Here is a 12,704-nt window from a genome sequence, read left to right as displayed (position 1 = left end):
AGTGTCTTGCATCTTAAAAAGAAATGTCAAGTGTGATTTACAAAGCACTGGTCCCAACGTTCCTCGTTCCTCATGCAAATTTAAGCAAGTGCCTTCCCCTCCACCCTGCTGGTCTCTGCTTCTTCACTTTCACAGCTAATATCGCAGAGAACATTCTAAGCACCGTTGCTGAAAAGGCTCCCGCATCTGGAGTAATTTCCACCAGTCACCTCTACTTGGACACAAGGGAGTAGAGAGCATCCCCAAATCTGCGAATTACTGGTGGCGACTGGGCAGCCTCCCTGCCTCTCATCTCGGTCTCCCCCAGCACACCCTCCAACACCCTAGAGATGGGCTAAAATCTTCAGAGTGCTGCCAGTTCTTCAGAGAATGAAATCAGAATTCCCAGGGACCAGGTAAGTGGGAGGCCGGGCAGGCTGCTCCCTGGGAGGTTCCAGGGAACAGAGCTCATAAACCCGAATCCGAGGAAAGCCCCCGGATACCAGGTCCCAGGGCCCAGCAGCAGCAGCAGCAGCAGGGTCCTCGTCATCTTGGTCCAGGTGTGGCCGAGACCCCAGCACTAGGACGGCAGCACATGGCGACGCCCTGTTCTGACCCACTCACCTCAGTGGAATCAGAGTGCCCGGCTGGGAGAACATACCTGAGAAGTTCCTGGAGACAAGCATGGTCGTGAGGATGGCACCCTGGGGAAAGAAGAGGGTCCTGTGAACCCAACCGGACCCCGGAAAAGGGGTGCCTGGTCCCAGGCAGAGGGCAGCTGCTGGCTGGAGCCTGAAGACATCGGGTCTCTCAGGACCCCCGCCAGGTGCAGCCTTCACAGCTCAGCCCCAGCCGGGAGGAGAGCTTCCTTCTGTGATGGGGCAGGGGGTACACTGTCAAAGGTACGGTTTCAGGGCGCCGGGGGCCCGGAAGGCAAGACTCACCTTCAGTTTTCTCCGGGCATTGAACTTGCGCAAGCACTCCACCGTCTCCTGGCGATGCATCATGGAGGCCACCGTGGACCGTTGCTGGAAGCCAGACAGACAGGCCCGTGAGTCCCCAGCCAGAGTCTCTGCCCCTCACCCTAGTCCCTGCACGGATGGCCAGGCACTCAAGCCACCCTACAGGCGCTCAGAAGATACAATGAGGTCACGGGCATGAAAAAGGCTTTTAGAACAAAAGCACTACCCAGAACTCAAGGTTAGGGAAGGACAAGAATCTGACCATGAGAGACCACGCTCCGTGAGGAAGGGGCCCGAGGAGCACGCTCATCCTCCCTGCGAAGCGAAGGCAAAGGACCGGGAGTTCCTGCGTGTCGTGACCCTCGTGCCTGCCTCCTGCAGCAACTGTTACTGAGCAGCGACCGAGACCCCGACTCGAGCAGTGAGAACAGCCCGGGGTCCTGCTCTCGACAGAGAACGCTGGTTCCTCCCAAGGAACTCCTCTAACGTCCCCCCAACGAGGACCTAAATGAAGCTGTGATCTCAGGAGCTTTTTATCATTCTGGAAGGAAATTTTCTTCACCGTCTTAGTGCTAACTTCCTTCCCCCTTACACAGGGGCCGCGGGACGTGATACGCATCTCTCAGATGGCTCAGGGTCAGCGGCACAAGCATCGGTTACCACACAGCACAGACCAGCCGTGTCCTCGCAGCTACCGAGACAGACAGGACAGTGGAGGGTGGGGCCTGCCACAGGACCCCCAGGACACCCGACTTCCCCTATTCCCGAGAGCCCATTTTCAGCTACTCGCGACCTCCCTTTGCTGCTGCTGTCTTGGCCAGCCTGCCAGAAAAATTTTAAAACTCCCCTAACCCAGTGGTTGGCAAACTGCGGCTCTCGAGCCACATGCGGCTCTTTGGCCCCTTGAGTGTGGCTCTTTCACAAAATACCGACTTCTGCGCATGGGCCACAAGTTTCAATTGCACTGTACGTGCACGCCCGCATGTGGTATTTTGTGGAAGAGCCACACTCAAGGGGCCAAAGAGCCGCATGTGGCTCTCGAGCCGCGATTTGCTGACCACGGCGGCCTAACCCATCTGTCTTTTCTAAGTAGTACCACTTCTTTCTCCCTTCAGCCCCATTCACTCTTCACCTCACAGAAAACAGGCTACACAGGTCTATCCCACTCCCCTGCCTCTACCAGCAACACAATGAAACAATGGCCTCTAATCGGTCAGAACCAATGGATTCTTTTCTGTCTTTATTGGACTCTCGTGCCTCTACCAGCAACACAATGAAACAATGGCCTCTAACAGTCAGAACCAATGGGTTCTTTTCTGTCTTTATTGGACTCTCTAGAGCAGCGGTTGCCAACCGGTGGTCTGCGGACCACTGGTGGTCCACGAGGTCTGAAAGGTTGGCGACGGCTGCTCTAAAGCGTGTGACTACAGACACTCCCTTACTAAAACCTCCTGTTCCTTAGGGTCTCCTGCTCCTGATCCTCCTACACGGCAGTCCTCATTCTCGGTCCCTCTGCAGGCTCCTCTAACTCTTCTACAAGCCCACAGTGAAAAGTCAACTAGCAAAGAAGCAACCCCACCCATTTCCACAGCCTCAACAGCACCTTTACAAAAACGACTACAACCTGCATTTCCAACTTTTCACTTTTCCAGTCTCTGGAACCGTGTTTCTAACCACCCTCAGAACGTCTCCATCCGGAGGGCCTCGAACACCGTACTCACTCACTATGTGCAAAACTAAAATCAGCATATTTTCTCACAAACTGGCTCTTCCCCTGAGTTTCTTCTGGGTCAACGAATGGTACCACCCTCCATCAGTTATCAACTCAACACCTGGCAGTCCCCATAGAGCAGTGGTTCTCAACCTTGGCTGCACATTAGAATCACCTAGGAATCTTTTTAAAATTCTGATTTCTGGGCCTCAGCCAAGGTTGAGAACCACTGCCATAGAGCCCTCTTTCTTCTCCCCAAATCCAACTAGTTGCTCAATTCTTTTGATGCTTTCTGTCTCCCAAATATCTCCTCTTCTTGCCACACTGCCCACTGTATCATTATCCTTAGCTGAGACCTCACCTGGTTTTGTCGAGACAATGACAAGCGTCCTGAGCTCTCTGCCCCCAGCCTCTTTCCCTTTCCATCCGTTTTCTACACAGCCGCCAAAGTGTTTTTTCTTAATTACAAATGGTTCCCCATGTTTTCAGAATAAAATCTATAAACTCCTTAGGCAGAAACTTGTATGGGCTTCATTCTCTTGCAAACTAACATTCCTTAAACCCACTACAATTTCCTGTGGCCTCTCACCCAGGCCCAAGCTAACCTGACTGCAGGTTATCATCCTGAGAACTCCTGGTCACCTCCTCCATGCAGCCCTCAGTAATCCTACCTCCCTCAGAGACTGCAGGTGCACCTCAGCACTCAGTGGATTCTGTTATGTACTTGTCACATCACAGAGTGGTTGTGTATTTGAGCGCCCGTCTCCCTGGATAATCTTTGCGATCTTTGGGGGAGGGACCATGCCTCATTCATCTTTGTATCTCCAGCACCCTCATGGTGACCAGCACCCAAGAGGCAATCAATCAGTAAACACAGGAATGATAAATAAATGCATTACGGCTGTCAGAGGGCCTAGCTGTAGCAGACCCTCTGCTTTGCTTGAACCGATGATTTCAGTTTGCTAGGACTGTGTGTGGAAACGAGAGTATGTTCGCCCACACTGAGAGCCCCCAGGGCTCTCCTAGGGTGAGCTTTATGACTGAGTTCAGGGTGCTCTTTTTTAATTGTTCAGAGCCCCCCTTTGTTACTGCTGAGTCTTGGTTACATTTCCATTAGAGTTTGTATGAGAGCTAAAGTCGGAATATGCACCGTAAGTTTGGCAATTCACTTTGGGCTGTGCCAGCTGCTTTCTCTCATCAACTACCTAGAGCAGCGGTTCTCAACCTTGGCTGCACATTAGAATCACCTGGGAATCTTTTTAAAATCCTGATTTCTGGGCCTCATCCTCCGGAAATTCTGTTTCTTTGTTATGGGGTGGGGCCACAACATTAGTAACACCATAACAAAGAAACAGAATTTCCGGAGGATGAGGCCCAGAAATCAGGATTTTTTTTTTTTTTTTCCACTGTATTCCCCCATTCAATCTTGGCTGTCACAATCAGACAGACAGAAAGCGCGAGGACCCTTTTTTCTTGCATCTGCACTGGAACCTTGGCAGGAGAAATCAGGATTTTAAAAAGATTCCCAGGTGATTCTAATGTGCAGCCAAGGTTGAGAACCACTGACCTAGAGTCTGCAGAGATCAGCCTAAGCCAGTGATGGCGAACCTATGACACACGTGTCAGAGGTGACACGTGAACTCATTTTTTTTGGTTGATTTTTCTTTGTTAAATGGCATTTAAATATATAAAATAAATATCAAAAATATAAGTCTTTGTTTTACTATGGTTACAAATATCAAAAAATTTCTATATGTGACATGGCACCAGAGTTAAGTTAGGGTTTTTCAAAATGCTGACACGCCGAGCTCAAAAGGTTCGCCATCACTGGTCTAAGCCCTCGTTCAAGATCAGAACCAACTCACACCTGACAAGTGAATGGGAGAGAGACGGATAGAGGCCAATTAGCCCCACATGCCTCCCTGAATCCCTCCACGCCATGTTTACGGACTCCGGGCCCCTCCCGCTCTGCTGAGTCCTTGCTCAGAGCCCAGAGTAATTATTCTCTGCTCGTTAATAAAAAGGGCGAGGAGGGTGCGAGGGCACACTGATCCCCTCCATCCTGGGTGAAGACACTTACGCAGACCCATGGGTGCTTGAGAGCCTGGTCGGCTGTGATACGTTTTGCGGGGTTTATGGTCAGCATCTGGTTGATCAAGTTCTTGGCTTCAGGGGTCACCGTGTCCCACTCTGGTGATGGGAACTGAGGAGAAGAAGGGGCAGGAGGGATATGAAATTGGTGAGTCTCACACCCTGAAAGGTAGGCTCTATCTTCATCAGAGGGGTAGTGTGTGCTACCTAAGGCTGCCCGGGAAGGAGTTAGAGAAGCCCTGGGGTAGCCCAGCACCTGTGTCAGCACAGGAAGCCAGCAATCATGGTTAGAATACGAGCTCAGAGCAGGAAAGGGACTCCAACATCTTCTGGTTCAACCCTGCCTATTTACTGGGAGGAAGCAGTGATTCAGCAACGTGCCCCAGGCCCCACCGCAGCGGAGGAAGCTGCCAGACTCCTTGTCCCTATGTTAGACGACACCACCTCTCCAAGCCCAAGGGTTTCAGCGGGCTCCTTGGTTTTACAGACACCAAGAATGGCTGCAAAAAAGTCACTCCCTGGGACAGTGGGTGGCAAGAATGGAGACCTGTATGCCAGTCCTTGAGTCCTCCAAGCCCCCCCCTCCCCGGCACCCTGCCCCCTCCCTTGGAAGAGACCACGGGGTAGGAACAAATGGGTCCTTACATCATAGGCTCCGGCCTTGATCTGCTGATACAGCTTGTGTTGATCCTCATCCCAGAAGGGAGGGTATCCCACCAGGAGTATATACAGGATGACTCCTACGAGACAGAACACAGGTCACTGGGGTGAGTCACTTACTTTGCTGAGGAAAACCCACACAGGACTCAGAGCCACCCAGAGAATCAAGGGCCACAGCAGAGGCAGAAGTGGATCCTGGCCAACGATGCCGGGCCTCCAGCCCTTCCTGCTATGCTTCACTCCCCGTGACACCAAGCCACGCCAGGGATTTCTTGAGGCACAGCACATCCTCTAAGGCAGCGGTTCTCAACCTCTGGGTCGCGACCCCTTTGGGGGTCGAACGACCCTTTCACAGGGGTTGCCTAAGACCATCGGAAAATACACATATAATTACATATTGTTTTTGGGGTTAATCACTGTGCTTTAATTATGTTCAATTTGTAACAATGAAATCGGGGGTCACCACAACATGAGGAACTGTATTAACCCTGTGTGGTCCAACCTCGAGGCTGACTCGACAGACCAGGCGCCAGGAGCAGGTCCAACGTCGAGCAATAAGAACATTTAAAAGTTCAACATTCAATCCCGTCAATTAATTTGGACCAGACTGTTTGAATTCCAAAAATAACCACAAAGGGTTAGAGGATCCCTTTAGTAGGAAGGTTGAGAACCACTGCTCAAGGCGTGGGCAAATCCCTCTTCAAGGAGATGTAATAGAACAGAAAGTACTTGGGGCCAGGGCGTGGTGGGAACGGCCATCCTGGGGGCACTAGAGCACACGCCGTGATTTCCCATGTACCAGACACACGTGGGCCCCGCAGAGAAGAGCAATGCCTCTTTCTCGCCATCGCTCCGAGTCAGGGGCCCTTAACACCGAGAAGCTGCGCGTGTGGAATGGGCTTACCGCAGGCCCAGATATCCACAGGTTTTCCATAGGGATCTTTCCTCAAGACCTCAGGGGACAAGTAACCTGGGGTGCCAGCAAAACCTGTAGCAGGAGAGAGGGAGGAGGCACGCTGAACCCACCTTCTCTCTCACTGGATCCACACCAGCCATCTTCCCCGAGTCCCTTCTCACTTCTGATGCTTTTGCTACCCAAGCTCCCAGGACATGGGCAGCAAGAGGTGACAGGCTGGGCTTCTTGTAGTGCCCGGAATCTCAATCAGAGGGCAAGTCCACGTGCCTACCAGGAACTCGCGTCCTCCCCAGAGGCAGCAAGAACACAGTGCTGACAACAGCCAGGCTCCCTGCACTGAGTCATGTAGGGCCAGCGGGGAGCTCTACACCCTCCCTCTCCTCCAGTCCCTGAGGAGGCCAGGACCATTAAGGGTCTGGCTGCTAGTTCTGAAGGAGGAAGGCAGATCAGGAAGAGGAGGAAGGGCGGGGGCTGCATTCCAGGAAGACGGGGTCACTCTTACCAAACCAAGCCTGCTGCTCTCCCTGGACTTCGATGGCCAGGCCAAAGTCGGCCAGCTTGACTGCGGCACCCTTGCATTTACTCGCCAGCAGCAGGTTCTCAGGCTGCATAAGGAAAAGGCAGAACCTTGTGAGGCGAGGCACCTACCCCTAGGCCCAGAGGGAGCCTAGTTTGGGTGGGTCCGCGTAGTACCGCCACCCGGCACCAGGTGGCGGCAACACTTCACAAGCAGGAAGCGAATGGGGAGCCGGAGCAGTACCTTCAGGTCCCTGTGGACGATGTCGTGCTGATGGATGTGGTTAACGCTCTCCAGAATCTGATGTATACAGTGGCTGCAAAAGCAGAAGGACAAGAAATGTCAGCGAGAGTTTAAACCACCTCATTCACAGCCACACGCTGTGGACTGAAGCATGTAAAACCTGTAGCACGGGTTCACAGGACTGGGTCACGGGTTCACAGAAAATCACTGAACAGTAAGACATAACCTTGGGCTGCGGACATCATCTCGCGCAACCGATTGTACAGAAGAAGAAACGGAGTCCCAGGCAGATTAAGCGGACTGTCCAGAGTCTCCCGATAGAGAACCGCAAAGGAGCAACTAGAACAGCGTCCGCCACGCCTCCTGAGACTGTGAAGGTCCAACGCAACCCAGTTTGTTTCCAAGGTGTTGGAGACACCCCAGACCCCTGAGAAGGGAAACCTCTTCCTCTCTTCTCTTTTCCCCTCTCGTAACTCTGTTCTAGGAGAAGAGGCCTGTGGTGGCAACTTGGGAAGGAGAGTCCACTTAACCTAAGTTGTTTTGGGGTAGGTACACACATGTTCATTTAAACACTGACTGGGTACCTAGAGGCACCACACAGGCTATAAAGATGAAAAAGGCCCAGTGCCTGCCCTGAGGTTTGTCATCTGGAGGGGAGATCAAACCAGTACAGAGACACCTTTAAGGAACAATTTCCCTCCAAGGGGCCCAGAGCACCTAAGTATATAGTGTGCCCTCAAACCATAAATAAATGTTATACTAGATGCAAAATATAGAAAAGCGAGACAAATAAAACTCGGATCATGAGCGCTTATAGGTTAAAAATGGTCTGTATGGTTTTTCTTTATGAAGGCCCATAGGACCTGACTGCCTCCCATTTATAGTCGAACCTCGTTTCTCAAAAATCTCCCATCTCGAACAATTCGGTTCTTGACCAAGTTGTCATAGAAAAAATGTCTCCGTTGTGGAACCAAACTCTGGGTTTTGGAATTGACAACCCTTTCAAGCTGACACCTCAGCATGACAAAAAAACATATCTTAGGCAACAAGCAAAGGAGAGAATGCTTTTGTGGCTGGGGAAGGCAAAGATTAGCACATTTTAAAACATAGAGGCCATCAAGAGTACCAAGGTGGCACAGTGGTTGAGCAATGATCTAAGAATCAGGAGCTCACGGTTCGATTCTGGTCAGGGCCCATGCCCAGATTGTGGGCTTGATCCCCAGTGGGGGGCGTGCAGGAGGCAGCTGATCAATTATTCTCTCTCATCATTGATGTTTCTACCTCTCTCTCCCTCTTCCTTCCTCTCTGAAATCAATAAAAATATTAAACACACACACACACCCCCACAACCCAGGGAATCATTTGGGGGTCCGGAATGGATAAAAAAAAGGATTAATTTAATTTACATTATTTCTAATGGGAAAAAATGATTGGTTTCCGAACCGATCGCTTCTTGAACAGCCTTCTGGAATGAATTAAGTTCGAGAACCGAGGTTCCACTGTATCTGCTTTTCACTTTTGAGAAAAATTCAGCCTTGACTTCCATTCAGGTTTACGGTCTTGTCCCATCCCCAATGGTCCATGGATCAGCGAGAAAAAGCTGACACTAAGACTTCCTAAGAATTAGCCTTCCTAGCACCGTGGGACCACATTATCCAACCGAAAGGCTGGTCATCAATGCATCCTTTGGATTGATTTATGACCAAAAGGAGGAAGTGTGGACAAAAAAGGGGCCGCCTACTAAACCTGACAAGTTCAGGGGAGGCCTGCGTGGCAGCTTTACAAACTATGAGACCAAAAGTAACCACATAGGATGGTCTGAAACGAAAACTTTCTAAACTAAAAGCAGTTCATGGCGGGTAGCTGTGTCCTAAGGCAGTATTTTTCCCTAACAAAGGTCAAGCTTCACCTTAACTGAGCCTGTCATCTTTTTGCATCTAAAACCCCCCCCCCCAAAACCCACCCCCCCCCCCCCCCCCCAAAACACCACAAATTCCTTCACTGTTATTATCATGTCAACTATACCCACAAATGTAAAAGAAGGACGTGTCTGTTTGGTTTACTTTTTATCCAATCCCAGAGATTTCCTCCTCTGGTTTCTCCTACCTCCCTAATCTATCCCCAATGGATATCAATGTAAGCCCCTTTCGGCTTGCCCTTAGATTCTGATGTATAACATAAGTGGTAAAACTGCCATTTTCTAGAGCATTTTCTCAACCAGTTGAGATTCTGCTTCCTGGCAATTGTTGTCAGTTTTGCTCAAATACACTCATAAAAAAATTTTTTTTAACAAACAAAACAGAGTAGCTAAAGGAGCATTTCTGATCACGGTTTTGCTAAGAAAAAGACAAACTGAGACAGTCACAGTCATGCTGATTCTTGAATGAGGCTGCCCAACTCCCAACCATTCTGCCCCACTTACAGTCAAACTCTTGGCAGAGCGTCGACAGTCTAGAGCAGCGATGAAAACTGGGGGACAATTCTGCCTCCCAAGGGGCATCTGGCAATGCCTGGAGACATTTCTGGTTGTCACAACTGAGGGGTTGGCTGCTACTGGCATCTAGTGGGTAGAGGCCAGGGATGCTTCTAAATCTCTACAACGTACAGGAGGGCGCCTCACAACAAAAAAAATCACCTGGCCCGCTCAGCTGGCGTGGCTCAGCGGTTGAGAGTTGACCTATGAACCAGGAGGTCACGGTTCAATTCCCAGTCAGGGCACAGGCCTGGGTTGCGGGCGCGAACCCCAGTAGGGGGCCTGGAGGCCCATCAATGACTCTCTATCATCACTGATGTTTCTTTTAGGCCTTTAATTGCTTTTATTACTCAAAGAAAGCTTCATTTTTAAATTTATTTAGCTTTCTGGCTCGTGTGCTTTGCCTTCAATACTTTCACAACGATTTTCTGCTGCTAAGTAAGGAAAGCACGCTTGATCCTGTCACAGACACACTTAGCGCACATGGACCCATCAGAGGCCCTGCTGACACGCTTTGTCGTTTTAGACAAGCTCATTAGAACTTCAGGTCTCACAGCGCGAACTCCGCGAAGTCGGCCTGGGCACACGCCACATGCAGATGTTGGTGCTTTCCTAACCTTCTTGGTATCAAGGCAAACAATTCTATTGCCAGGGGTTCGGGACAGCCTAGTCTTGTTAAAGGCTGCATTGTAGGATAGCCTCCCACGGTATGCCAAACGCTGGGCCACGGAGAATGGCTGAAGTCACCATCCCCAGAAGAGGAAAAGGAAAGCGCTTGCGAGTTCCGCATCATTGATGTCTCTCTCTCTCCCGCTCTCCCTTCCCCTCTGAAAGCAATAAAAACATATTAAAAAAAAAATCTAGCCCCAAGGTTGAGGTTGAAGAAACATGGCTTAGAGAATGGAGCCCCCGCCAGCAGTACTACCAGGCATATGGAACAGGCTTGTAGGGTCTGGGGGTGCTGGGCTGGTGACCCGGACTTAGGACTCCTTCCTTAAAATCTGACACTGGGGCTTCCACCAGAGCCAAAGGGGCTTATGAGGCTCCTGGGGGCTCGGGCCGCCCTACAGGACACAGCCCAAGAGGAGGCCAAAAAGACTGTAAGGCTGAGCTGAAGAGGCGAGTCTCCACAGAAATGTATAATTAGAACAGAGCCCGGCTAGCAGGGAGAGCCTTCTGGCCAAAAATGGCAAAAGTGCGAAGTGTCCCAGCAGAGCCAGGCCAAGCCCACTGGTACAGTCATCCCCCCAAGCTCTCCCTCCTCCCCGCCAGCTCCCTGAGCTATCACCACCTCCTCCCGCCGGCCTGGTCCTCCCCTGCTGGCACTGGAATTCATCTCCCCACTTGAGAATTCTTCCTGAGGCTGAAGCATCTGAAGTTGATCAGCAAACAATGGCCTCTCCTGAGTTGAGAATTTGTGAGGAAGCTGCGCTCCCGCCTCTCCAGAGGCAGCTAGAGCTGCCACATGTGCCAGATAAGCTACAGGCAGGATGATCAAAACCAGGTTGTACGGACATCACCCTCTGAGCAAACTAGGGGCTGGGGGAGGAGCCGGGGCGGGAAAGGCAGGCCAAACAAGCGCCCAGAGCTGTGGTGTGGGAGGAATCTGCTGTGTCACAGAAAGGAGCTGCCAGGGCTTCCACACAGGGCTGTGAGGTGTGGCCGAGAACGGTCCTCGGGCCTGAGGAGCCCATCGGGGCTGGCCATGGTAGGCAAGGCTGAAGTCTCCCAGAAAGGTTCCTAGCTGGATTATTAACCCTTTGGGACAGAAACCACGTTTCTCCATCTCTGGGTCACCCCCAGGATGCTTTATACACAGTAGAAATTGTCAAAGGAAAGAAAAGGGGCAGGGACAACCCTTGGGCATGCCTGCAAGTACATGGGAGTGCAAAGGAAAGGTATTTGGGGGTGATGGAGATGGAGGCTCGTACGCGCTTTGGAAAAAATCCGGTCTGCAAGTGTTGAATTTTCACCCACAAAATGCACCCGAGTCCAGCTCTACAGAATCTTTGTCCAGACAAGAGCTCTCTGATCTTCCCCAAAGACTCTTCAAGTAGACACAGTGCCTGGTCCCCTAAGATGGCCACGATTCACCCTTGAACGACAGGGTCCCCGTCTCACCTGGCATCAGCTTCACTGTAGTATTCTCTGGCCACGATGTCTTCAAACAGCTCTCCGCCAGTAACACTGCAACCAACAGACAAAGAGGATCAGAGGAGGCAGGTTAGTCAACCAACCCTGGCATCCAACAGGTAGCGAGTCATACTGTAGAACAGCTTTTAAAGAAACCCTAACTCTATATGCGTTTCATCCGAGAGCCCAGAACACACCCAACCCTTCGATGACACGGGGCTTCTCCTCAGGGTACCATGGGCCTTCCCTTCCTCCTGCACATTTGCTTTGATAACCTACAGATATAGCTAATCCTCTGGCAAAGATGACTCTACCAGGATCGAGGAGAAAATAATTGACCTACTCAGAAAGGCATCGTTTTGAGACCAACATAAACACTAAGATACAGTTGCCCAAAAAGAACAGACCTACTCCTTGAAGCTGAAGAATGATGAGACTAAGGACAGAGAACCCAACCCTGAAAATACCAAAGAGGCACTTCCGGAGGTGAAGAGCCACTGTTAAGATATTAAACTACAACCAAGTGGAGGAGAGACCAATTAGAGCCCCGTTTACCACTAACAAAAGCTACCTACGAATTCTCAGAATTTCTCAGGTCATGCAAAGAGCTGTATTCTATTTCTCCACGAAGGACCACACACCGAGAAACAAGAAAAAAGCATCTGCACGAGACGAGCTGCTGAACGGAAATGCGACAGCAATGGCCGTTCTGGGGCTCGGAGCCCGGGAGACCCCGAGCGAGCAGAGACCCCTCAGCAACACGCCGCGACCAGAGGGAGCTCAAAATCAAATTCTTCCCTTCGGGCAGAGCTGAGGCCTGGCTCAGGCCTTTCCGGAGCCTTCCTGCTGAACTAGCTGAAGGAAAGACCCCGCATCCTCAGAAAGTGCACTTACAGGTCAAACACGAGGTAGTGGAACCCTTCTTCAGAAATGCTGTCATGGAGGCGCACTGCAAGAGAGGAGACGGGACAGACATTAACAGAGAGAACCTGCAGATCCTATTCCTTCCTCCCCAGGAA

The 12,704-nt window shown here is 51.1% G+C and overlaps 1 protein-coding gene and 1 pseudogene across 1 annotated transcript in view; both read right to left on the bottom strand.

Moving 5' to 3' along the window:
* Positions 1-12,704, bottom strand: part of CAMK2G (calcium/calmodulin-dependent protein kinase II gamma) — a 58,019-nt gene that overhangs the window by 24,624 nt on the left and 20,691 nt on the right. The window contains exons 3-11 of the mRNA XM_005864698.1: positions 12,580-12,634; positions 11,674-11,739; positions 7,080-7,152; positions 6,822-6,924; positions 6,308-6,391; positions 5,389-5,483; positions 4,733-4,855; positions 924-1,007; positions 641-683 (exon numbers count right to left, since the gene is read on the bottom strand). Of these exons, the coding sequence (XP_005864760.1) occupies positions 641-683; positions 924-1,007; positions 4,733-4,855; positions 5,389-5,483; positions 6,308-6,391; positions 6,822-6,924; positions 7,080-7,152; positions 11,674-11,739; positions 12,580-12,634 (726 nt within the window). The remainder of the gene's footprint in view (positions 1-640; positions 684-923; positions 1,008-4,732; positions 4,856-5,388; positions 5,484-6,307; positions 6,392-6,821; positions 6,925-7,079; positions 7,153-11,673; positions 11,740-12,579; positions 12,635-12,704) is intronic.
* LOC106725822 lies at positions 9,927-11,259 on the bottom strand (annotated as a pseudogene).

This window comes from Myotis brandtii, unplaced genomic scaffold, assembly GCF_000412655.1.
Source record: "Myotis brandtii unplaced genomic scaffold, ASM41265v1 scaffold190, whole genome shotgun sequence".
NCBI classification, from domain to species: Eukaryota; Metazoa; Chordata; class Mammalia; order Chiroptera; family Vespertilionidae; genus Myotis; species Myotis brandtii.
Note: the sequence above shows the minus strand (reverse complement) of the source record. Positions and strands in the feature narration are given on the sequence as shown.